Source organism: Numida meleagris, chromosome 11 (assembly GCF_002078875.1).
Source record: "Numida meleagris isolate 19003 breed g44 Domestic line chromosome 11, NumMel1.0, whole genome shotgun sequence".
In the NCBI taxonomy this organism is placed as follows: domain Eukaryota; kingdom Metazoa; phylum Chordata; class Aves; order Galliformes; family Numididae; genus Numida; species Numida meleagris.
This window is the reverse complement of record NC_034419.1, coordinates 8,461,087-8,486,003: the sequence shown is the minus strand read 5'-3', so window position 1 is coordinate 8,486,003 and position 24,917 is coordinate 8,461,087. Positions and strand designations below refer to the sequence as shown.

The following is a 24,917-nucleotide window of genomic DNA, read 5'->3' as shown; positions in this document are numbered from 1 at the left end:
GAATGCCTTGTAAATAGGTGAGAAATAACTTAGTGGAGTTTAAATTCCTCCCTTCAGTTCTTGTTATTTTCCATCAGTTAAAGAACTAGATTTTTCTCTTAAAGGGTAATTAAAAATCTCAAAAGGCGTTGAGCAGAGGGCAGGCCTGAGATGAAGCCTAGCAGAAGGTGTTAATGGTTGCCATCAGGGGGTTCCTCCATCCAAAGGCGACTGGGAGTTCCTTGAAAGCTCTGCAGACCAGATGCCAGCAGTTCTATATCCAATCTTTTCAATTTTTTTTTTTTTAATCAGTAGATTTCTTTTCCCCACTGGCATGTGGAACAATAGCAATTTAGAATTGATTAGCTGTGTCACTCCAAGCTTAGTGCGTTTCTCTGGTTAGATGCAACGCAACCTGCTGAGTGCAAAGCCTTCCAAGCGCAGTTGGTCATGCAGGTAGGCATCTGTATTATTTTTGTTTAAACTTTGGCTTCAAACCCTTCCACACCCAGTGTCGTTAATCAGGTAACGTTAGCAGAGATGGTGACCCCATTTTTACTCTAGTGTCAAAAAGTGTTAATGGCAGTCTGCCTATTGAAGTTAATTTAAAAATGCACATAGTAACCCACGTATGTTAATGTGAAAATAAGCAGATGAATGTTTATTTAGGGGCTTAGAGGTGATTGAGCTTAAATTCTCTACTTCCAGAATGAGCAAACACAACCCAGAGAACAAAAATTATAGAAACACAAGCCTGTTTATGTCATTGACATTAATTCTCAATATTAACAACAAAAATATGTTTCCTTTGTATGTTGGTCTTGGGAAATGGGAATATGATGCTAATTAACAAGCTGTTGACCCAGCAAGATTTCTGCAGTTGAAGTCTCTTAGGACTGTTACGGATTTGATTTGTTTCCTCTTGAGATCACGTCCCTTAGTTTAGATGTCAAACTCCACTCCCTGCCCTACATCAACCCCACCCCCAGTCTGCATTTAAGTAAGTAGAAGTGTGGTAACTACTGTATCAGAGTTGTTAATTAAAAATCTTGGGATGCTTATTTAAGAACAAGTTCTTTAATACATTAATGCTTCCTAGCCCACTGGTGAAAAGATGTTAAGCAGTCATGATGAGGCGATACTAGATTTCTTTAGCTAATTATTTGTTAACGTTAATGTAAGATGGATGTTACTTGATTAAAACTGCAACATTTAAAGGGTGTTTAATAAGGTCCAGCTGTCTTTTCTGACAGATTGATCTAAAGATGATGAAACAAAGCTTTGATGTAAACTTGCCTGCCTAATTCTGCTCAAAGGCTGAATTTTACCCATAAATTTAGAATGTTGTTTGGAAGCTTGCAAGATAATAGGAGTGTGAAGCATTGCCAGGGAGCCATTAAGCTCAAATACAATTTTTAACTTATAATAATAAAAATATTTTTGTTTTTAAAACATGGTGATGTTATACTACTAGTAGTATAATGAAGCATAATTGAAATACATTATTTTTTCTTAAACTCTTTGTTGATGTTTCTATACCATGTGTTGTTTTTGTGTATGAAAGTGGACATTATCCATAAATGCATCACGCCTGGAAAAAGACAAGTTATATCAAATAGATAGAAACTGTAACCTTCTCCCTATATTATTAATAAAATATTTTAAGAAATAAGTACAAGCTACAGTAGCTGAAAATAAGGAACTATGGCTAGCCCAGCACATCTTAAATATTTTAGGTTACAATAATTTGAAACTCTATCACAGCTTAAGTGCAAACTTGGAAAAAGGATCTTATCCTCTCAAGCATGCAGTGTTTGACAGATGCTGTCTTGTCTAGCTCTTGGTCTTTTTCAGCTCTCCTCAACAGCAGTCAACTTGTGTTGACACACAAAGCTTCTACCTAGTTTCCCCCTAGAGACTTTAATGAAATACGTACTTAATTTGTTATTGAGTACTATCTTATGCCAGTAATGGATAGTCTCATTTCTGTAGTTCTAATGCAATATCTATTTAACAGTAACATTTATATTATCCAAAAGTCTGTCAGCCTGACTAAGGTATTGATAGATATTTTTTACGTGCTTGAACCTATGTTACTTAATATGTCTTACAATCAAGAATGTATCTAAGACATTTCCTGGATTTATTAAAAAAAATCAAATAATTTGTTGATGACCTCAGTGGACCGGAGAGGATTCTCCAAATTTCCTATCCTTTACTGAATTCCTTTATGAAGAGGTATAATTTTTGGAAGTGGGTCTCAAACTTCTGTATGTGTAGATAATAAGTGCTAAGGAACAGAGGAAAGTACACTTCAGCAATGTTTCTTAAGTTCCATTGGCTGTCCAGTTTTCACTGGATCTCTGTATGTCATGTTCTATCTTAGGAATTACTACTTCCTTGCCACCAGAATTCAGAAAACTGGCAGTGAACCTGTTTCTACAAAGTATATAAATTCCTAATGCTGTATTTTCTAAAGTTCATAAATACTTTCTAACTGCAGGTGATTAACTGGTTTTGTTTTTAGATTATCAGTCATGCTTTTACATCTGACTTGAAACCACTCTGAACACAAATGTTCTTGGTTGGCCATGTCTACAAGCAGGGCCCCAACTTTTGTTCTAGAAAGGAGTTGGAGTTTCCTGCTTTACAGTGACAATGCATCTGATGGCTCTACGTTGGCATTTGAGTTTTTGCTAGGCCTTTTAGTAACACTTGTTTTCAGTGGTCTCTGCATACCCAGCTTTGTGTCTCACAAATTTCTTCTTGTTGGTGTCCAATGCTGAGGATGCTGTTGGTGCGTGGTGCTCGCCTCGCTGCTCAGGCAGCCTGTGCTCGTCGGTAGCGTTGGCCGAACACCCCCAGGAAACACTGTCCAAGTGAACTGCTTCTCAAGTAAAGAATAGCAATGGGCTTCTGCCTAATTCACTGGGTGATGAAGAACGTGAGTCTGAGGGAACAAACTTCCTGTCCTGTTTAACGGTTCCTCGTATAATCTGTTGAGAGTCAGTTTGGCTAGGCCTTAAGGAGGAAACTGTTAAGACCAGCGTGAGAGCAGGTGACTGCCCAACAGTACCTGTCACGATATCTTTGTGGAGTTGGACTAAATCTGTATCCCTGCCCAGTCTTGAGGCTTCCAAGCAGAGCACCAGTATAAAAACAGAGCAGAATGGGACACAGCTGGTAATTCTGGACTAAGTCCTAGAACAACTTGTGGATCAGGTAAACGAGAAGATGTTCTGAGAACAGATTTCAGATTTTTGGGAGTCCACTTAGGAGGCATGACAGAAGTAGATTCCAGAACAAGGTAAATAGCTGTCACCAGCTTCTTAGATCATAGGGAAGTCGTGGATGAGCAACAGGGCTTCATATACTGCCTTTTTACATGGCATTGATAGGTGGTGCATGAAGCCACACGTACAAGCCACAGCCGGGTCATTCTTCTAATCCTATTGCCAACTCTCACTGCTATCTGAATGGATTCCTGGAGTGCAACAGAGATTAAATGGGCAGACAGAGATTTGTTCTGAGATTGAATCGATCGTTTGAGGTTTAGCAAGCTTCAGCACCCCTTTCAAGGCTTACATGCTTCCTATAATTCTGTATCACTAGAAGGCTGTTAGTGTTACGTTGCTGTTGGCACTGAGGCATTGTTCCAGACAGCCTGATTTGTTACTGCATAAGCTGGTAATGGGTGTGGAAGTCCCTAAGATGTGGCGTAACTTTGGTACTCTGTTTTTGGCATGTAATTCAGCTGGGAAGAGGAAAAAGAAGCCAATCCTGTAGCTAGGGAGTGTCTGCATCCTAGTTTGGTGTCCTGTTCAATGGTCGCCCACATCTGTCGTCCTCTCCTGGCAGGTAACAGGGATTTTTCCTGTATTTGAAACTCAAAGTGCTCTGTCAAAATCCAGTACAGGACAGAGACTGAGTGGCTGCTTCAGTGCTTTTTAAGCCTTCTCCTTCCGATGCTCTGCCAGAAAGATCCAGCACATGATACTCCTCCATTCCTTCAACCTGAGTTACCAGTAACGGCCCTAGATAAGTTGCTTATCTATAATGACCAGACTTAAAAAGTTAAGTATAAAATCATAGCATAGCTCTTCATAGCATGTTGAGCATGTTGTGAATAAGTAGGTCTAGAGCTGTGGCTAGAAAAGCTTTTTAACAGGCTCATGCAGAGATGGAATAAGGACTAGGATATTTTTAAGTATCTGCCTGCAGGTATGCATGATGCTGAGCTAAGGGCAGGGATTCTTTTCTTCTAGATGCAAGTGAGCAAAGCTTTCAGTAAAGTGTCAAAATTTGTCAGTGGTGCATAAGCAGAATACATGTCGCAGCAATTTGTTAAATACATTATGATCTTCCTGCACTTTTCTGAAACTTGGAGCTCGGGGTGCACGAGCACCCTTGGTTCCTGTCCATGTGGATCTGGTCTTGGGCTGTTATTCAGCAAGACAGTAAATCTACTTCTAGGGCTCATCACTCATTCTGCATCTTTTAATGTGCTCAGAAAAATGTGTGAGAGAGCTTTGTCCAGGGAGATTTCATGCTAGATCAGGTGTCGTTATCTCCTTCTGCCAGCCTGAATGTATAAGCTCTGAAATGTATGTTCTGGTTAATTCAATGCAGTCAGAGCTGTGTGTGTCCATGACTGATCTGGATCAAATTTGAACCACTCGGTGATCAGGCAGCGTGCAGAGGTGGCTGGGAAATGGCAGTCCCCATGCTGATGGATGCACCTTCTTGTTGGCAGCTTCGAGTCTGCAAGCCAGCAGGCTCTGAGTCCACACCTGGCCTTTTCCTCACAGATCTTGTACAGGCAGAACACGGCACAGATCATTGTGATGTCTCCAAAGGAAGTGCTGTTGAAACGTGTTCAGCTTTTTGTGACCTTTGTTTGGATTCTGATGGTCTGGCGTTGAAAGAACAAGCTGCTCCTCTCCATGACTGACAGAAATGACATGGGACAAATGAGCACGCAGAGTTCAAAGGGCGCCAGGTAAATGTGTATGAACTCATACATTGCTGTGAACTGTGAGAATACATTAACAACAAGACAAAGTCACTCTAAGTCTTGTGGCTGCTTCGTGGAGGATATAAGGATGCAGTTCTGCTTGGGACTGCGTGTTCTGTTTAAAGGTTGCTAAATAATTCATTTCTATCTGTCTATCTATATGATTCTTTCCCCCACAAAATCGTATGTGATGCCTATTGTTACGCTCGCTGCAATATGGAAATGCCAGATTTTCCTCGTGGTTGGTGGGCAGACTTGGATTTTAATTTCTGACCTTCCCTATCTTCTTTGCTCTTATATCAGTGGGAGGAACTAGATATTTCTGATCTTACTTCTGACTACATTCAAATCCAACCATGCAATCAGTGACTTCTCTGACTTTTTTTGTATGGGCTGTGGGAAAATTCCTGGTTGGCTGGCTATGAATTAATGAAAATCCTTAGAATGCTTCGCTAATGATAGCTCCTGTGGCTTTAAAAATGCTATTCCCTTTTTTAATTTGAGGGAGGTCACAGAGGTTTACAGAAACTAAGAAAAGAAATCTTAACATCTGGTTGTGCTCTGCTGATGACTGCTTTTGTGTGAAGAAAACTTATGGCGTCTCCTCAGCATCAAATGCATTCAAAGCGATCCTTTCTAAGAACCCTTTGCGAGAACACTTTTCACTCAAACTGTGTTTTCTAATTAATTTTGCTTTGTGTTTCCAAATGGAGGATTTTAGTCTTAACCAAGACCTGGGAACCTCAAACTCATTTTCACTTAAAGGTAGGGTGTTGGTTTTTTAATGAGATAAGCTTCTTTTGAGCTTTATACTTAAAATGTAAACAATATGTATGTATATTTCTAACATTTTTCTTTAAGTTTGTGGAACTCTAAGATAAAAACGAACTATGGGGTAAAATTTGGGGATACGTGAAATTAAGAGATTTCTTTGTTTGTAGATGGTGTACATAGGGCAGTTTGGCTTCATCTCTTTGCACATAAAATTCCAAAGAATAATCTGACTTGTAAATGTCCCCTTTCTATACCTTCAATTCTGTGGGTTAAAAAAATGACCTTTTAATTTATGCAGATTATGTGCAAATTTAGTTCATCTAGTTGGAACGCATCACCTGAGAATGTTTAGGTCTAAACTGTAAATCTTCAAAAATGTTACAGCTAGAAGCTATCAGCTGCTCAGTTCAGCATAGATATTCCAGGTGTGACTGGCCTGGATTCAGAAAGCACAAAAATTTACTACTTTAAGAGAGTTTTAATAGTTATAGGCCCACTATATCCTATTATCTTTTTTTTTTTTACAGGAATGTATGCGGGCCTGCATATGTTATTTGTCATTTACCTGTGAAAACAACACTCAAATCAGCTTTTCTTTCAAATACAGAAGACCTGTAGCTCTGGGAGCTGGTTTGCTTGTTTGTCTATTTGGTCTTGTTCAGGCAGCAGGACTGACCCAGAGCAATGAGGGGAGCGCCAGGGTCAGGAGGGCTGTGCTGCTGGGGACCGTACTCCCTCACAGTTTGTTAACGTGGTGATGTCTGATGCTCAGGATTTTGTGGCAAGAGCTGCCTTCAGTCTCTGTGTTGTGTAGGTGCGTCCTGGAGCATCCCACGTAGTGTGTTGTCATAGTGTTTCTACTGCAGTGTAAATTTACATCCTCGTTTATCACGTAATACTATCTTCCTTGTGTAAGCAGGCCCGAAGGGCTGGGTTTTCCTTTAGAGGTGCTGGAGGAGCACTGTGTGCAGCTGCCCAGGTGACGAAGACCAGCCCTTCCACAGGTGTCCAGCTGCTGTTCTGTGCCTTGCCCCAGAGCCCTTGTAAAGCCTGTGTGCACGGCTTCATATTCCTCACATTTCTGTGGGGATCAATGTTATCTCTGTCTGGTCTTGTCTCTAATTATGGGCAGCAGAAACAAAGTGAGGGTGGAAGCTGGAACTGGTAAGTCGTGCAATTTGCACTGAGCATAAAGGCTGCTCTGTCCAGATGAGCTTTAAACGTGCTGTGGGACAGCAGCATTGCTGCATCACAGAGCTTGTTAGCAAAGGTTTCAAGCTGGTGCTGGGCTTCCCCTCCAAGTCTTAGAGGTATGGGGTATAAATGGGTGATTTCAGGTTGATCCTGTAAGCGCGTGCAGGTCTTTAGAAGCTTGGAATGGGATTTTGAAAAAGAATGGAGTGCCCTAACTCCCATTAACTTTCAATAGGATTTGTTCTCTTTTGTGTTTTAGGGTGTAGTTGCATTTTATATGGACTGACAGTGAAGCTGGTTAGAGAAATTTTCACTGCCATCTGCTTCCTCCCATTTGGTGCTTGCCCTTCCATCCCCACCTGTGTTAAAGCACCTGTTTGCGAGCTGCATTGTAAATCACATAGTGCAGACCCTTTGGTGGAACGTATCCCCCCTTCTTTTTTATTTTCTTTTTCCTTCACTACTTGGGTCAGCTCAGTCATGTGGGTAACGTGAGGTCCCCAGGCACTCGTGTGAAGTGTCTGCTTAGAATTGGTGAGCTGCAGCGGGAAGGAGGAGCTGGGGGCTGGGCAGGGAGCTGGGAACTCCCGGGGCTCGCTCTGTGCTTAAGTCAGTGTTCCATGCAACTCTTTGGATGCTTGTAAAATTCCCACCAAAAGATGGGCCAAATGTAAAGCCAGCTGCTTTAATTATCAAGCAGTATCTAATATCTGTCTTTCTGTTAACAATGGAAACGTTTTGCTGAGATACTTTTCAAAGAATATCGGTAACATCTGTTCCAAAATAGTTACCGCTTTGCTTTATTGTTTACAATTTTTTCCAGCGAATTATATTGGTGATCTTTAGTAATCATCTTTAGTAATTATCCTTGCCTTAAGATACTTTTGCCTACTGGCAAGAGTAGTAGGTTAACCACAAAAAAGTTAAAATCAGAGCAGAAAACCCACAAACGAACACCTAACCCAGCCTGACCCACAGCAGGTGAAAAGTTGTTATTCCATGCTTCTTCAGAACATCAATGGAAACAAAACCTTTATCTTTTATTCATTAGTTAGGAATAATGCAGGTTGGGATAGCTTAGGTTTCTCCATCTAGTTGCAATTGAAAAAGTAATTCGCTAATCGTGCCATTCACTTTTGGGGTTCTTTTTCAATAAGGCCCACTGGCCGTGAAATGTCATGCGGAGGTTTGGAAATGGGACATTCAGCTCCTAAAGAATGAGCTGCAGGGACAGAACTTTCCTTTTTATTACATTCTGGCAGTAAGCACAGGAATCAAAGCCACAAAATAAATGCTAGAACAAAGCCCGGTATCATCTAACAACTCTGGTGGGTATGGTAACTATTGTTCAGTGTGGCCACATTACATTTGCTGCGTGTGTTTTAGTTCTGGTTTGGTGTTTCCCATTCAAGCGCACAAGTCAGCGGTATGCGAAGTCCAGCAGTGGTGAGCTGATCGGAACTCGGAGGTGCGATGTCACCCGGCATGGTTAGCTTGTGGTGCAACAGAAAATAATTGTTTCCACATGTATGTTTTACTGTCGCATCCGGGTCGTTTTCCACTTGTAAGTTATCATTTATACTCGAGGTGAAACATCATTGGTCTTTGCACTTCGGACGGTGATGTAATTCTATTTTAATAGAGACAAAGTTTTAAACTGAAATGCTTTTGTGTTCGGTCTTGTATTTATGTTTCCATTCAATGACTTAGGTTTGGTTATTTATATGTTCAGTTTAACTTTGATAAGAGGAAGCCAAGTAAGCGTTTTAGAGAAGTACAAGTTCAATTAAACTTCTTTTCTAATCTGTGCCTATAAATGCTTAAACCTTCAGTTTTGCATTGTACTTCTGGCTTCCTAAATAAGATGACTGCTAGAAAGAGACATGTGCATGGCATTAACATCCTAGATAGCCATTTTTTGTTGTTAGAAAGGGTTGTTTCCTGCAGAAAAAAAGGTCAGTTAGTGCGTGTCCTGAAAACAGAAAAGGTTAAAATGTTGTTGTAAATGCTTTTCAAGTACTTTTAAAATCAGGAGACTTTTTTTCATAGTTTGATCAAAGTCCCCCAACCTGTGGCTCTGTTTTTGCTGCACACACTGATGGTCTGTGGATAACATTACATTTTTTCAGCATGAAACCGAACACTTCAAATCCCTAAAGCAGGCTCAAATTTATGGTTAATAAAAGAATTTATTGTACCGAATGTCATCTGTTATATCACTCTGGGAACAGAAACTGGCAGTGAGCGGACAGGAAATATTTCCATTTCAAATCACTTCAATCCCATGGTCTGGGGCAAACGTCTCTGATTTCAGGGAAATTCGCTGTGAATATCAATGCAACAGAAGTATTTTGTTATCAAATTCTAGTCATCAAAATTTTTCAGATTTTTTTTCTGCTAATAGTGTTTTCTGTCAACATCAGTAGTGCCTTGTATTTTCTGTGTTTCCATATTTTCCCTTATCCCTTCTGCCTTGAAAAGATTAGTAGGTAGGTATTCTCAGGTAAATATCTACACACAGCAAGTAAATAGCAGCTTGACAAAGTTACTATGCCATGGCCAAGCTGCTTCCTGCCGTTAGATTGAGGTATCTGGTTTTTAAATGTTAGGTTCATATTAAGTGCTTGAGATACTTGAAAATGTTGAGCTGTTCAGAGTTAAACATAAAAGTGGGAATGTTCAGGAGACAGTATAACCAGGAAGAAGTGTTTTACGTCTTGATCTTTAGCAGATACTAGCATCCTGAGGTATAGTATGTTTTTATTTTCATACTGTTGTGCATTGGTGTACTGTGGTTGTAAACGTTTGGGACTGGTCGATCATGTTAATTGTACATTTCATTCTTTAAAACGTATGTGTTGGAGGCAGAAGTATTTCATAGTTTATAGATACCGCATTAGACTGGTTGCAGTTTGTTTAGAGAGGTTTTTGAGATGAAAAGCAGTAGAACTACATTTGGCTTTAAGGCCGTCAGTTTAACTTTTTTGGTGCAAATAAGCCTGTCTGGCATGATTGTAAGGAAGTCGCGGGAAGAGCATGTGAGAAGAAAACATGTAGCAGCCCTGTGAGTTTTAGGTGCAATAGATAATTTTTGAGCCCTTTCTTTTTCAAATAATTAGTTTTATCTTATGGTTTGACTAAGTTAAAGGTGAAAGAAAAAAGGAAGTAATGGCAGTGTTCAAAAGGTTGCAATGAAAGCCGGGTGTCACCCAAACTGGAGCAGGTGATTGCTGTACCTGACTTGGCACCCTGTTTCTGGTGGGCTGTGAGCATCGCCTTGTAGAAGGCTCAGCGTGTCACCACTCTAGATGTGACCTTTGCTTCTCATTAAATGTTTTACATATTAGTTTTGTAAGTCTTTGCTAAGCCTCAGTGGATTATACTTTAGGTTTCAAATAGTTCTTGTCATACTTATCAGCACTTATTACCAGTTATCCTGATGATACTATTGCAGTAACTTAACCTTGCACCTTATTACCAATCAAAACAACTCAAGCAAATAATCCACACCTTCTAACGTGGAAAACCGTTTGTGTCTGTTTTCTTTCACAGTCAAGCCTTCACTTCTGCGTATTAGCTTGCAGTTTACTACTATCAAGTAAGTTACTTAGGCATGCTTTTGTTTTGCATCCCTGCAAAACTGAAAGACAAACCTTAATGAGGTCAAGACCTGTAATTTAACTTGGGTAATTTGGAAATATTTTATTATTTGGATGAAGGAAAAAAAAAAGAAAGTAGAAACAAGACATTCCCCTTTTAAAGAGAGGAAAGTTTAAACTATAGTTTGTCATAAAGCTTACTTGTGTGAGGACATCAACTGAAAGCTGTCTCGTTCACAGAAGGCATAAATACAGAGCATAAGCGTATGTATGCAGAGTGTAAGTGGAAGTCCTTGCTCTGAATATTTTGCTATCTAAAATTATTTTGTAGAAACCAGAGGAAAGGAAATTCTGCTATCCCATTTTAGAGATGGGAGGCTGAGGTCTAAAGGATATTAAATTCCTCCAAGTTGTAAATACAGAGTATGGATAAAACGGGAAATGAGTCTGTGTTTCCTGAGTCTCTGAGCAGGGAGAAATCACCAGACTGCTCTTCCATTCAGAATATGGTGCAGAAGGTGCTCCTGTATTTATTTTGTCTTTTAATGATCATCACTACGATACAATATACCTAAGACATTTCATGGAGAGGGAAAGCGAGATTAAAAATGCACCCGTTTTCAGTCTTAAGGCTTAACAACCATCCTCACCTTCGTTGCACATTACTGCAATGCCGCAGGAACGTGCAGGTCTGCGATGTGCAGATATGGAGCGTGCCATGGTGGTGGAGTTCCAGCGCCTCGCGTGATGCCACTGGCCTGGCTCGGCCTAATGCAAGTACAAGTACTGTGTAAGAAAATATGCCACACTGCTGTCTTCACTGAGGTTTTCTTCCCACTTGAACAGCTTCTCAGTGTGATATAGTGTTCTAAAATGATCTTTTATTTCTTAGTATTTAGAGAGAGGTGGGTGAAACTGCAGCTTAGGATACCTCTTTGGGGTCCTTTCACTTCTTAGGACTTTGTGTGGAATGAGTCTGGATCTTATTGGTGCTGTTTCTGTGGAATGCAGAGGAAATTCTTTAGAGCAGTGGAGCAGTGGTATTTGTCCTGAGGTGAAGTGCGCTTTGTGCCATTCCTGAATCTTAGAATCGTAGAATGGAATTATAGAATCATTAAGGTTGGAAAAGATCTCTTAGATCATCCAGTCCAACTGTCCACCTACCACCGCTGTTGCCCTCTAAACAATGTTCCTTAGTACCACCTCTACATGTTTCTAGGATGGAGGTGATAAGAGTGGACCCATATGTCCAGCCTTCATGTGTGCATCATGCATTTAATGGTAGGGTTCCTGTTATTTTTCCCCGAGGTGTGATTTCATATTACTTATTAACGAATTCTGTAAATTTACCATTTAAAAGAATTTGATTAAAAAAAAACCAAAAAAAAAAACCAGCACCACCACCACCACCACCAAAAGCCAACCAAGATGCAGATTTTATTTGCCACAGATCTTTCAGTTTAAAAAAGAAAATCTAATTTTAACCATTAGCACCAGAATCAAAAGCACCCTAAGGTTCGGGGATCTGGGGAAGGACTTGATGAAAACATTGCAAGACCTGGAAGAGTAGCTAAGCACCTGGCACCAATGGCACAATTCAAAGCCCAAGCAGGTTGTGACAGAGGTGGGTGAGACAGTGAGTTTTGCCAGATACACGTTTTGTGTCAAGAAGTATATTAATTAGTATGCTAGCATACTAATTAATAAATAGCAGTTATAAACTAGCCATTTACTGTATGGGCAGAGTGTGCAAACTTTGCATTGGCTATCTTTCAAAAGCACTTAACATTAAATGCATAGGAAAAAGCATCTCTTAAACTATTTTACTTGTACAAATGTATTATAAAGTGTGATATCCATAGGCTGTAACTTTTATTAGTGGAAACTGACTGCAGTCAGACTGGAGTTTCGATACCGTTCCAAACATTAAATCTCTATTTAAAAATTTGTATTTGGATTCCTTTTTTAGTAGTTAAAAATCTTATGGGACTCAATAGTATGTAAGGCCCAAAGAGTTTGCCAGTACAGGCATACTTAAAACACATGCATTTCCTTGATTTTTTTCCAACAATAAAACTCAGCAATAGTTAATGCTTTTCAGCTCCAAATACTGAGGAGTAACGGGCGCATAGGAATATCTGAATGTGTTCATTCCTCTCCTTTATTCATAGTGAAGAGCCTCAATAATCTTGATGGCAGAAGCTGTTCTGTGTGAAGAGCCAGCCAGCTGCGTTGCGTGGTTAGGGAAAACATACCTGGATTTGCAGAATCAAAATCCTAACGAGCAGGAGAGTCGGCCCTGACCAGGTGAAATCTGAGGTAAACTTTGCTCAGCACTGGTGGTTCGTCTTGAGAAACAGCCTCCTTAGAAAGCTGCGTTTTGTGAGGTTATATTGCACTGTGTTCTAATCCCTGGTGTTGGCTGCCATTTGGCAGAGCTTCTCCTGCCCAAGCGGCTACAAGAGGGAGAGCTCCCCTTGGCTTGGGAGAGGGGACAGTGCTGTTGGGTGCTGCAGCTTCCAAGTGTCTTCAGGTGGACCAGAAATGTTTGTGCAGCTTTGTGTATGTTTCTGACACATTTCAAATGGAGGATTTTTGGCTGCAGATACTGTGGCTGCGCTCCATATAGTCTAACCAGCAGTGTATAAATTCCCTGGCAGCTGAAGCTTTAAATCTGCAGCCACCAAATGTCTGCCTGTGTCTCACGTCCAACCATGTGGATCATCAGCACACAGCAAGCACCAGACCTTCTAATCCGCCCTGCTGATGGTGTTACTGCTTAAGCTGTGGGAGTAATTTTCATCTCTGTCGACCAGGACTAGACAGAGGCGTCAAGAAGAAATTTATTTGCTAAAAAGCACATAGTTCAGTAGTAAGAATCTCCATTGGCATGCTTGGCTCAGGGAGGTGGGACCAATTTATAGCTGAGAAGGAACCAAAGCTCTTACCTTTAACACCCTCAGAAGGAAGGGCAGCATAGCTGAGGCGTGTTCCTGGCTCCACAGGAAGCCAGCTTATTCAGCTTGCCCATTTGCTTTGTGAAAGGAAGAAAGGGAGGAATACTTGATTGCCTTCTTGGGAAAGGGGAAGATTTAGAGGGACGGGTAATTAATTTTACTACCTTCCAAGACATACAAGAGCTTTTACTTCTAAGCAAGAAGAATTTTTAGTAATCGTGTTTGCTGCTGTAAACACAGTAAAAATGGAATGATCATTGTTCTTCCATGCATATTTAAGAAAGGAAAGACTCTGGTACAGTCATTATACCATTTTTGATCTGAAAATGCAGTAATCTGCCCCTTGCTTTTGATGAGGAGATTATGTAATGCAGCTGCGTGTAGAATAAAAGTGGCACTTCTTGGTATGTTATTATTTTTGTGTCCTTCTTTGTGCAGAACTTAATACCAGAGGAATGGTTGTGTTGCTATGGAGCAGATGCTCACCTAGTTTTTCATTTTCAGAGACTTTTTAAGTTAGACATCTCACAAGGATGGTGACTTTGGGAAGAGGTACTTGTATCATTTCAAATGAAATTGTTTTTCACTCCATCTCCTGCAAAACCAAATTTTGTGTGAGATATTAAAACCCTATGGGGGGAATGGTGAAAGGTTCTTTAAAGCTGGAACATGGAGGATTTTGGCAAGCAAATTACTGATCACTCCTGGGATTGAATCATACTGCTCACTAACCCTGAGTTTAAATCTTATGGATGAGTACAGTTGTATTTTCCTAAATCCCCAAGAAAAGGGTTTTTTTTTTGTGTTCAAAATAATTGCATTACTTCAAAGGAGGGATTAAGATGGAACAATCCCAAATCTTGTCTACTTTGAAAGTTTTACAAGTTCTGTGGTACTGTGATCAGTTGAGTGAAGTTACTGCTAAATCGCCTTGCTCCCTATCCTCCAGAATCAAATCTTTGGCTTATTTATATCTTGGTCACACAAAACCCATGTTTTTTAATTTTTTTTTTTCAGTCATGAGCTCCTGTGAATATATATTTCATCTATGGAAGTAAGAATTAAAGTTAAGTTTTGAGGAATATGTATTTCATACTTCACAACTGCGAAGCTCTTAATGTTTTTCAGCGAGTTTCTCTCAAATACAGGGAAGGATTGAGACCAGAGGAGAGGATGCTGTGTCAATGCACACAAAGCAGAATTGATATGCTATGTCAAATTTGTTGCATTCCAGCCTTTATGTAATGTTCTGCTTTTAAAGTTTCCTTGTCTGCAGCTGTTCTTTTCATATTCAAAATTTAAAAATCAAACAGAGAAACTCATCCTGTACTACAAATTATTTCCAACCCGCTTGTTCAAATTTATTTGCAATGAAAATCTCCAACAGTGCAGTAAATTAAAGATGTGATTTTTTTGTTGTTGAGGTAGAACATTCCACCTTTGAGCTTAGCAAAGATGGAGTTACAAGAAAATGTGTCCTCTTGACTCTAAAATCAAAAGACATGTAATAGTAATTCATTGAATAACAGAGTTATTATCTGCTTTCAGCAAAGGTTTGTCTACGTAGCAGTAGCTGTCTGTTACATCTTCATCCATGCAGAGTACTCAGACAAGCATGTTAAGAAATTTGATTTACAAATTTGGTGAACTAAGTGAGATGGAGATCGTACTGTGATGCGTGTAAGAGTAGTGAGAGAGAGCCCCTGATGAGGGAAAACAGAGGTGATGGAAAAGATGTAACACGGCTTTCCGTTTAAAGATTAATTAAGAGAAATGAAATGTCCAGCATTGTATGAAAAAAAAAACCACAGAAGAAACTATTCAGCCATTATCATGATGTAGGTTACACTGAAAGGAGAAACCAGGATCTTTTTGGCTCTTCTGCTTGATTTACTTGATGCATGCTACCCCAATTACATATGGTTAATTAATATAAATGTGGCCATGTACCTTTTTACAGCCGGTTTCTTTAGTCTTTATGTGGTTTGAACAGAAAAACAGCAAAGAGGAAATTATTTTAAAACAGGACAATGTGATAGGAAAATCACACACACACAAAATCACTGAAACAAGATACCTACTACTTCTCAATGTCCATCCTGCATTATCCTTTTTCATTTATTTTTCCAAAAGACTACTTGATCAGATTCATAACTGTGTTAAAAGTCTGCAGGGAAAAGAAAGCTTTTATGCTGTTGCTTGGAGAGTGTTTAACACAAACAAAAGTGACAGCAGACTGCAAATGATGGCCAGTTTTCAGTGCTGCTACCCTCAATAGAATCCCTGATATTTCCAGTGTCAAGGAGTTATCAAAGTAAATGAAATATAATTGGATGGATACTGAGTGTAAGAATGGAAAATGGCTTTCAAAATCCTTTAATAGTTGTTATTTTTCTTCCCATCCTTTAGATGTTAACGCAGTGGAGCTTTGAAGTCTTTCAAAAATCCATTTGCTTTTAGAGACCTGCAGATCTATTTGGCTGGTTGTGAAACCTGAATTTTTCTTTTGAAAGTAGTTTTCCCTCTGGTTATCTATGTTTTGTCATCTCAGTGTTGGATTTTGTGCTGTGTGTGGCATAGCTGAAAAGCTGGAACTAGAGGTGGTGGTACCTTCTTAACTGAGAGGAAACTCGCCAGCTGTGCTTTTACCATCTTGGCTTCTGCATGGGTTCTAAGTGAAGCTTAAGACTAAACCTTCAAAATCAATCCTAGTTAGTGTTACAGATTGTCTGATTCTTACAGATGGAACTTGGGATCGAAGAGCTCATCCTAGGAATTCCCAATTTAAAGGGTAGGAATCTGGCAGCAGAACATTATCAGTGAGCCATTCATAATTTTGGAAATAAGTTCCTATATTTGTTTTCTCCAGGTGCCATTGCATCTATTCAGCTTCAAAGGAAAATACTTACTGATTTGGGAGAAACAGCAAATCTTTACGTGCATAGTGTCTTAAAAGATATCATTAATCCACTTGTTCTGTAGCTCTAGTATTGTTTTTCTTTGCTTTCCTCTTTCCCCTAATGATCTCTCCTCTGAAAGCTACCTCACTTCTTAAAATTTGGTAAACAAAATAAATCAATTTATTTCATATCATTTAATATATCATATAATATCCATTAAATACATAATAATGTAAAATAATGTATATTTATATGTGTATCCAGTATTCTCGTGTGCTTCTTAGTCACCTCTTGAAACCTTTTAGTCACAGTATTCTAGCTCTTTGAATGCCTTTGGGAAAAGAAACTGCTTAGATAATGATTCTGCACATTTTCATTTGAGTGGATACTCAAATAAATGAATGGAAAAAACATCTTTTTTTTCCTAGATATGTTAATTTTAAAGCACTTGTGCAAAAGCAAAAATCTTGTGCTTACAGGGTTGTTCCTTGAAGTGTGGGGAACACTCCGAGCTTACTATGGATAACTTCCCACCATGAGAATAAATTTGTTATTTAATTTGCATAGGATAAATAGCAGACTTGTTCGTTTTCTAGTGTACTCTGTTGTAAGCAGTAAGCGCGCATAGCAGGCTCCATTAATTTCTCCTCTTCCATTTTTTCAGAAGTGAGTTATTCTGTTTATTTCTTGTTCATAGCACAAATAAGCATTTCTCAAATATTATTTCCTTTGGTCCCACTGAAAACATCTGCACTTTTGCACCCCATTCCTTCCCATTCACACTCGTGCACCTGCCTCAGCATTGCTTGTTCTCTTCCTTTCTGCAGCACCTCTTCTTCTATCCCACCTGCTGGGGCCGTGTCCCTCCAGGGTGGGAGCACTGGTTAGCTTCAGCTTTTTGGCTTCTGTCCCAAGTATCCTTACACTAGCACGTTTCAATAATGGTCATGGGGAGCATATCTGGTTTGAAAATATTTATTCTGTTGATTTTGAGGGGCTTTTTTGCTTAGTTTTACAGAAAATGTTTAATTTACCAAACGTTATTCACCCTAGAAATTTGGAAAAATCAAACATAATGGGGCTGACTATAGAAAACGTCGTATACAAACTCACAAATATAGAAGTAAGAGCTGGAGCCATCTTTCTGCCATGCTTTGCTGCACTGAATTCCTGGGCTTGACTGAGAGATTTGGGATTTTCACGGTAGGCAGTAAACAGAGTAGATTAAACTTGCTTCTACTGCTGTTGAATTGTGGCTTTCAGAACTGTCTATTCCTTAAATCAAACTGGTTGGCTGACATGTAGTGAGCGGCTGCATGGAGTCACGTTGCATACTGAGGAGTCATACTGTAAATACTTTCTGTAGTATTTCTCACTGTGTTATGATTTCTTATCTCTATTAGATGACTGATAAAGCGTAAGCTACCCTTCTGCACTGCCTTTTTTAAAAGTAGAGGTGACGATGGCCAGGGTTGAGGCCTGATAAAAAGCCAATTCTGCTGTATTTTTTTCTTTGTTTCTTTGTGTCCATTGGTTGCTTTCTTCTCCTTAATTTTGTTTTTAGGCAGGATGCACTGTAATCAGTAACCTCCGCTCAGCGTGTTCCACCAGAAAGTCCAGGTGACTCCCATGGAGCTAGCTGTCACATACGCGTACTGCATGTTTTAGGGGCCACGTCATCCTCTGATAGGATTGAAGTCAGCAGCTGCTAAATTCAATACCCCTTAATGGTAGGGGGAACCTGAGAAAACCATTTCAAGCTGAAATGGCAGAAGAATACGTTCAAACAAAATGTAGTTACCTTTTGGAAGGCCAACCGTAAAACCATGGATAATGTCATGATTTTGTGAGAAATGAGATATTTAATGATTGAGAAAGGCCAATACAATTCTGTTTGTGTTAGTTCCTTAAATTTGTTTTAGGGAAATAAATGTTCCATGTTCCTTTTAAGAGGATGTTTTATTTCCCAGATTCTCATATATTTCCTCTTTGGAGGAAAACAGTGCTTGGCTGTATCTTTTTTTGCTTTTTTCTAGAAGAGACATTGAAAATAAGGAGATGTTAAAGGGTTAGGAATAGCAATGGACTTAGAGAACATAAAATTGAAGGTTTGCAGTCTCTGCTTCTGCCTACTCAGACTAATGTTCACAGATCCCCAGAATGCAGAAGCCAGCTATTCTGAGTTTTGAGAATGGACCTGGGCAACTACGTCTTGTGGGACTTGAGGGCAGTTTGAGGTACTGCAGGAAAAGAAGTGAGAACATTAATGGAAAAGACAAGTGGCTAAAACTAGACATTGCAGGAGGTAATTATGTCACTGGCTTCAGTGGAGTTGTACAATGGGATGAATGTGGCTCAAAACACTGAAATGGGAGGTTTCCTCAAGGAATGCTGTGTATGTACCAGCTAACAGAAACCACTGACTTTCTGTGATGACTTCCCACTCAAAAACACGTTTTCAGAGAGTTTAGAGAAACTAAAAAGGCACAATTTGAAGTGTCTTGTGACATTCTAGATATGATATAGCATTTGAATATTCTTTTTCTGAGCCATAAAATCAGCATCAAGTGAGCATCTTTCTGAATAGTCTTAAGTTATCTCATTAATTTTCTTTTGATATTGACATATTTCCTTTCACTTTAAGAATAATTATCACATTCATCATTTAAATGTCTGTCTCCTGCTTGGTTCCATGTAAATTCAGGTGCCTCTAAACCCCTTGCAGTGAATCTGGGCAGATGGATTTCTAATCCGTTACTCCAACGCTTGTTGCTCCTCATTTATTCACGCTTCTAATTTTTTCATTTCTCACATTCTTCTTTTGGATTTTTCTACAGCTCTGGAAAGTTATCACACATTTATCTTTTTTTTTTCTTGCTACTAATTATTTTCCTTACAATGCTCACTAGAAGATATTCCCTTCGTTTTTGTATGATCCCACTGCTGAAATGGCTGATGGACCACAGAGATTATTTTTTTCCTCAAGATTAAATGTTATAAATTTAGCTAATTTATGTACCTTTTAAACTTTAGTTGTTACTTTCTTTCCTACCTGCCTAGCATCATCTTTACATCATCATTGTCCGTAAAGTATAACCTTTGGGAGGGAAGAGAGAGCATATAGCATCTGATTCTGCAGCACCAATAAATTAAATAGTACTTTGGCATTTGGGATATCTGAACTACTCCTACATTCACTGCTGGGATGGCTGACTCTGCTTTTTGATGTTTCTTTATGCTCCTGAATCAGAGAATCACCAAGGTTGGAAAAGGCCTCTAAGATCATCCAGTCCAACCACCCACCTATATTTCCCCACTAATCCATGTCCCTCAGTACAACATCTAAATGTTTCTTAAATGAGTCATTTTTTCCCCCAATATGTAGTTCATAAGGAAGTAAAAACAATATTCTGCTTTTCATATCTCAGCAGATTCAGGATGCAAATGCCACAAGGACACATTCAGTTCCTCTGCCGCTGAATTTAATGTGCAGTGGCTCTAAAGGTAAACAGCAAAACAGTAAATAGCTAACAACAAAAATCATCTAAAATCTGGTGATTTCTTATGCAAGCAACATCATGATTTACATGAAGGAACACATAAAGTACTGAAGCTGAAAGAATATTGTGAAGAATCCTGGCTTCAAATCAAAAATAGGCACCGAGAAGTTTATTGCTGTGTGAATTCACTTTTAGTAAAACTGACTTCTCAGCTGTCACTGAATTGGTTTATTTTAAATGTTATTCCCATAATTTGTGCATGCAGTGTGGGAAGATATATAAATGGAAATATGAAAAACATCTAGGGTTGGAATAGTCACTTACCCCAGAAATACAGTAGCAATACTAGCGAGCCATCTACCCAGGGTTTAGAATTTGTTCTGCAGTCAGTGCAGCATACTCAGATTGTATTGCAAAAATGAGAGTGGGTTATGTATTTTGCTGTATTCTGCTGGGAGCGATCCGAACTGTAGGTGTATGAATTGCACAGGTAATTCATCTTCATCGATGGCTGTGGAAATAGAAAATATCTTGACTTGTTGGAAAACGTCGAGAGAGCTTTAAAACGAAAATAGCAGATGTCAAATCTAAAGCCTGTAGCTTACTGAGCAGTGAGTATGGTAAACATTGATTATTCGTCTTGATGTTAGAGTTCAAAAACAATTGTCCCTTCAGTTTGCCTCGGGGAAGCGTGAAATTAGGACCATGTGTGCATTGATGAACAGCATTCGAAAGATGAATCACGATTGCTGTTTTGGTCTGGTGCACAAGGCTGTGCTTGAGGGGTAGTGATTTCCTACCTCCTTTCCCAGATCTCTCTAATTAGCACTAGCATAGATCTCCTTTCCTAGTGCTGATGTTAAAGTGGCGGCCTGACAATGCCTGTTCACACAAGTAAGTTGCCTTTCTTGAATGAAGGAGTGCTTGCTCAAAAAACGTGGAATGTTGAAGTGTATGTAAGTGTTTGTAAAGACAGTTATCATAGGGCGATTCTGAAATCCTGTTACTTCTCTGACAGGAATTGTCAAATATATATGCGAAAAATTGTATTTTCAGCTTGACAAAGAATATGAAGCGCTATATGTTTCAAATTAAAAAGAAGAGGAAAAAGTTTAACTAAAGAAAATAAGATTATTTTATTTTCTTTCCGTTGTATTTAACTCCATTGTATCTGCTGCCTGGCATTAGTTAAATTTAGCTTTTCTCAGACACAAACAGTTCCTGCTGTTAACATTTAATTTAACGTTTGTTTCTGGAGATGGAATCCCACGTCTGTTCCTCTCCAGACTAGTAATGTGCAGAAACAGTTGTTGTAAGTGTATTTCATTAATAAGAACGTACCACGTGTGTAGGGCAGGTACCAGAAAATTATAAAAACAAACTAAAATAGAGATTACCTTTGCATAGTAGTCTTTGTCTCTTATGAATAGTCATACTGTTTCACGTTGAAGGATGGAGGCTTGAAGTGAAATGCCTGCACATGCCTTATCAGCCCAGTGAGTTAGTCATTCATTCTTCAGGAGATGAGGTGTATTAATGTTGTGCAGAACTGTGCTAACTGAAGATATCTTGGGACCTTAACCTTCACTGTCGATGTAGGTTGAGGAACAGATCCAGCATTAGTCTCTGTGGCTTGAGGTATGCATTCTGTGATGGAAATTCTTTCAGACTTGCTTGCCCAATAGAGAAGAGGGATTTGGATTTTGCTTATAATGTTTTCTACAGAATTCTGTGTTTTGAGCTCACATGCTGTGAGATTTAATGTTTCTGTAGCCCCCCACCTCCACATTTAACAATCAAGATTATTTGTAACTTAATCTGTGTGCATTTCAACTTTGATTATCTTTACACATAAAGATCAGTGGTCTATAGTTTTACTTAGAAGATGTTTTGGCTATTTTCTTTACTGTGTGTTCCTCCTCAGTCCCTGTGCGTAGAAGTATATGGGCCAAAGGGATTTTATGGACAAAGCTCCAGGCAATGGAGCTTTCTAGCAACGTTCAGAATAAATTAAAAGCTGCGTGTAAATTCGGCAAATGTTAGTGGTTAATTAACTAAGAATGTAGAGCCCTAGGGCCATAACACTAGTATTTGTAGTTTTAAAGTAAGGTGCTCTAAACAAATTGTCTTAGCAATAAGCCATTTAAATAGCACGCCTACTTTATGGCTTAAACAGGAGGGAGCGCTTCCTGGAAGGATGTTCGGCTCCCAGCAGGAAGGACTTGGAGGATTACTGCCAACGTATGGCATGGGAAGTTGTCTGATTAGCTTATGTGTTCTAACTTAAAACTTGTGTGACAATTATCTAGTTCAACATTTTAAGGTGCTTCTGACTCTTTCCCAAGTTTCTTCAGCCTTTGTGCACTTCTTATACGCTTCTTAAATATAAGGAATGAAAGATCAAATGAATTAAAATACTTGTGCTGATTTTCAGTGGGGCTTTGGTGGAATTTCTCATCCTCTAAACTTCAGCTCTATGACCTTAAAAGTTGGGCAGAATTGAATATCTGTCTTTGCTCATTCATAAATATACAAAGTCAGTAGGTTTCTTTTTTTTTTTTGTCATTTTTTGCAAATGTTTGATCATCAAACACATGCAGTGTCTTTGTTTTGCTGGAGTTAGTTAAATGGGGTTTTATATAGCTTAAGAGGAGCAGGAAATGTTTCAGAAGGGAAAATATATTAGTAGAAAAGTAAAGACTTGGAAAAAAAAATTGACACCTTCCTGTTTCAGGAAACATTTTTGTATAACAGCTTGTTTAATGCCAAACTAAATCAAAGCTAAATAAATGAAAAGCCACCTGCGAAGAAAGTGAGATTACAAAAATGACTTCCAAGAATACTATCAAGATCTGCTTTGCTTTTGTCCTTTATGTGCTATTTTATATCTTTTTTTTTATGGTAACTTCACTCATACTTTGTTTTTCTTCCTAACCACCTGACCATGAGATGCAGTGCATGTTTACGTGTGATTCTGACAGCATCTGCTTACAGTTGGAGTCCTCTTATACTATTAACTTCTCTTTACGTTGTGAAACCCAAATGTAAATACTATTCTGTGAAAAAGGATAGTGGTGTGTTTCTTGCTTGTTTTTTAAGATAATGGATATTTGCATTTTGAGAAATGATGTTCCCCCCATGAGACTCAGCATTATAGTTTTGAACTTTGTGCCTTGCTAGAGCAGTGCTACGTTTTGTGTTTCAAAAGCGACTGAAGTGTGTTCTGAAAGGCATTGCTACCTCTGAAGTCCTGTGCTCTTTTGTAGAGACACAGCAGACTCATCATCTTGAGATGTGTTTAAATTCCTCTCTGAGAGAGCAGTGGGGTGGTTCTGATTGAGCCTTAGTTTCCATGACATTGAGCAAGACATAGTGTGTTTTGATAATATTTGAGAAAACATCATAAAATATTTGATCAAAACAGTGTCTGATATGGAAGAATGGATTTCTGCAATATACATGCCTACTGGAAAAGTGAGAGAGATGTAGGTTGCTCTGAAAGTAATGCCTCCTATTTATTTCCATAGAAGCTACGACAGATACAAAGAGCATCATAACATTATTTGATAGAGCAAATTAACAGCTGCAGTATGCTATTTTCCAACATTGTCACCACCCTTAGCAGTGTCATGCTGGAAATGCTGGTGGCAGGTATATGCAACCTGATGGGTCACTGCTTGTGTTCCCATTGTCTGACTGATGGCGTGCCTAAACAGAAGGAAAAAAAAAAGTAATGAGTTCTATCATCATCCGAAACACTACTTACAAAGGAAAAATGTTCAAAATACCTTTTTTTAAAAAAATTCACTTTATTTTCTTAATATTTTTCTACAGGGCCTGACATCTGTCACCAAGAACAATGGGCTTCTCAATATCACCTTTAAATATGACAGTAAGTTGAAAATCTGTACTTTATTCACAAAAATCCAGTACTCAGTCTCAGTTGTCAGTATATAGCAACACCTCTCTGAGAAATGGCTCTAAGAGTAACATGAGCTCTTCAGTTTTGAAACAACTTTCAAATCTAGGTTTTTTTTCTGCTGAGTCTGGTGAATCTTCTTTCCTGTATTTCACTAATCAGAATAAGCTGGTCTAATCATTTGTAGTAGTTTCACTATCAGATCATTTACCCAGTATTGATTGAAGAATTATAAAGAGTGTTTTTATTCTGTTGAATAATGCAGTCATTGAAAATTTTACACAGAAATTTGTAAGTGGCCATCATCAGTATAAGCTCAATGTGCAGACAAGAGATGGTTCCAATTTACAGTAGCAATGTTTGTATTAATGCCAGTGCAAGTTCCATCCATCCCTCCCCCCCTTTTTTTGTCTACTCAAATAATTCATTCTCATCATCCTTACATTCCTCATTTTTGTGCTAACTTCTGAATTTGGAATCTTTCAGTGTGAATTCATTTTTTATCTTATCTTCTTAAAGAAAATGAGCTAAATTTAAGCACTTCAGATTGTACAGGAGACAACTGCATACAAGTTACCGTTTGTTATCTGCACAAAGAACAACAGTAAAAAATATCAGTTGGAGCAGAGATCCCTGCATTTATTTCACACAATGGAGTCTGTTTAAGTCCCAGTATCTGTCACATTTTTTCCATTAATTCTGGCACCAGGAACTGTAATTAACCAATGGCAAGTGCTAATTCAAAGTTCTGCTGGCACTGCATGCTTCCTGAACAAAGGCATTATTTGAGTTATGCAGTACCAGGGAAACGGGTCCCTGTTATCAAGGCTAAAGTGTTCATATAAGGTGGAAATAGATTCTTAAATTGAGTAAGCCAGTATGAGGCAGAATGTGGCTTGCTAGCTGAGATTTAAATGCTTTTAGTTTGCCACACAGCAACTCCAATGAACTCAGTTTTATGTTCTTCTATTAGTTGGTTAGATTATTTATTCAGGTGAAAAACAAATGTTTGTACGTTTTAGTATTTCAACTGCATTCAAGTAAAATAAGTGTTTTCCTGAAAAATTGTGCGCTTTTTCCT

The 24,917-nt window shown here is 38.9% G+C and overlaps 1 protein-coding gene across 3 annotated transcripts in view; it reads left to right on the top strand.

Moving 5' to 3' along the window:
* Positions 1 to 24,917, top strand: part of IL17RD (interleukin 17 receptor D) — a 65,447-nt gene that overhangs the window by 22,394 nt on the left and 18,136 nt on the right. For all 3 annotated transcript variants that reach the window (XM_021409140.1, XM_021409139.1, XM_021409138.1), the window contains one exon: positions 23,752 to 23,809. Coding sequence is in view for 1 of the 3 variants with exons in the window: in XM_021409139.1 (XP_021264814.1) it covers positions 23,752 to 23,809 (58 nt within the window). In the remaining 2 variants the exon portion in view is untranslated. The remainder of the gene's footprint in view (positions 1 to 23,751; positions 23,810 to 24,917) is intronic.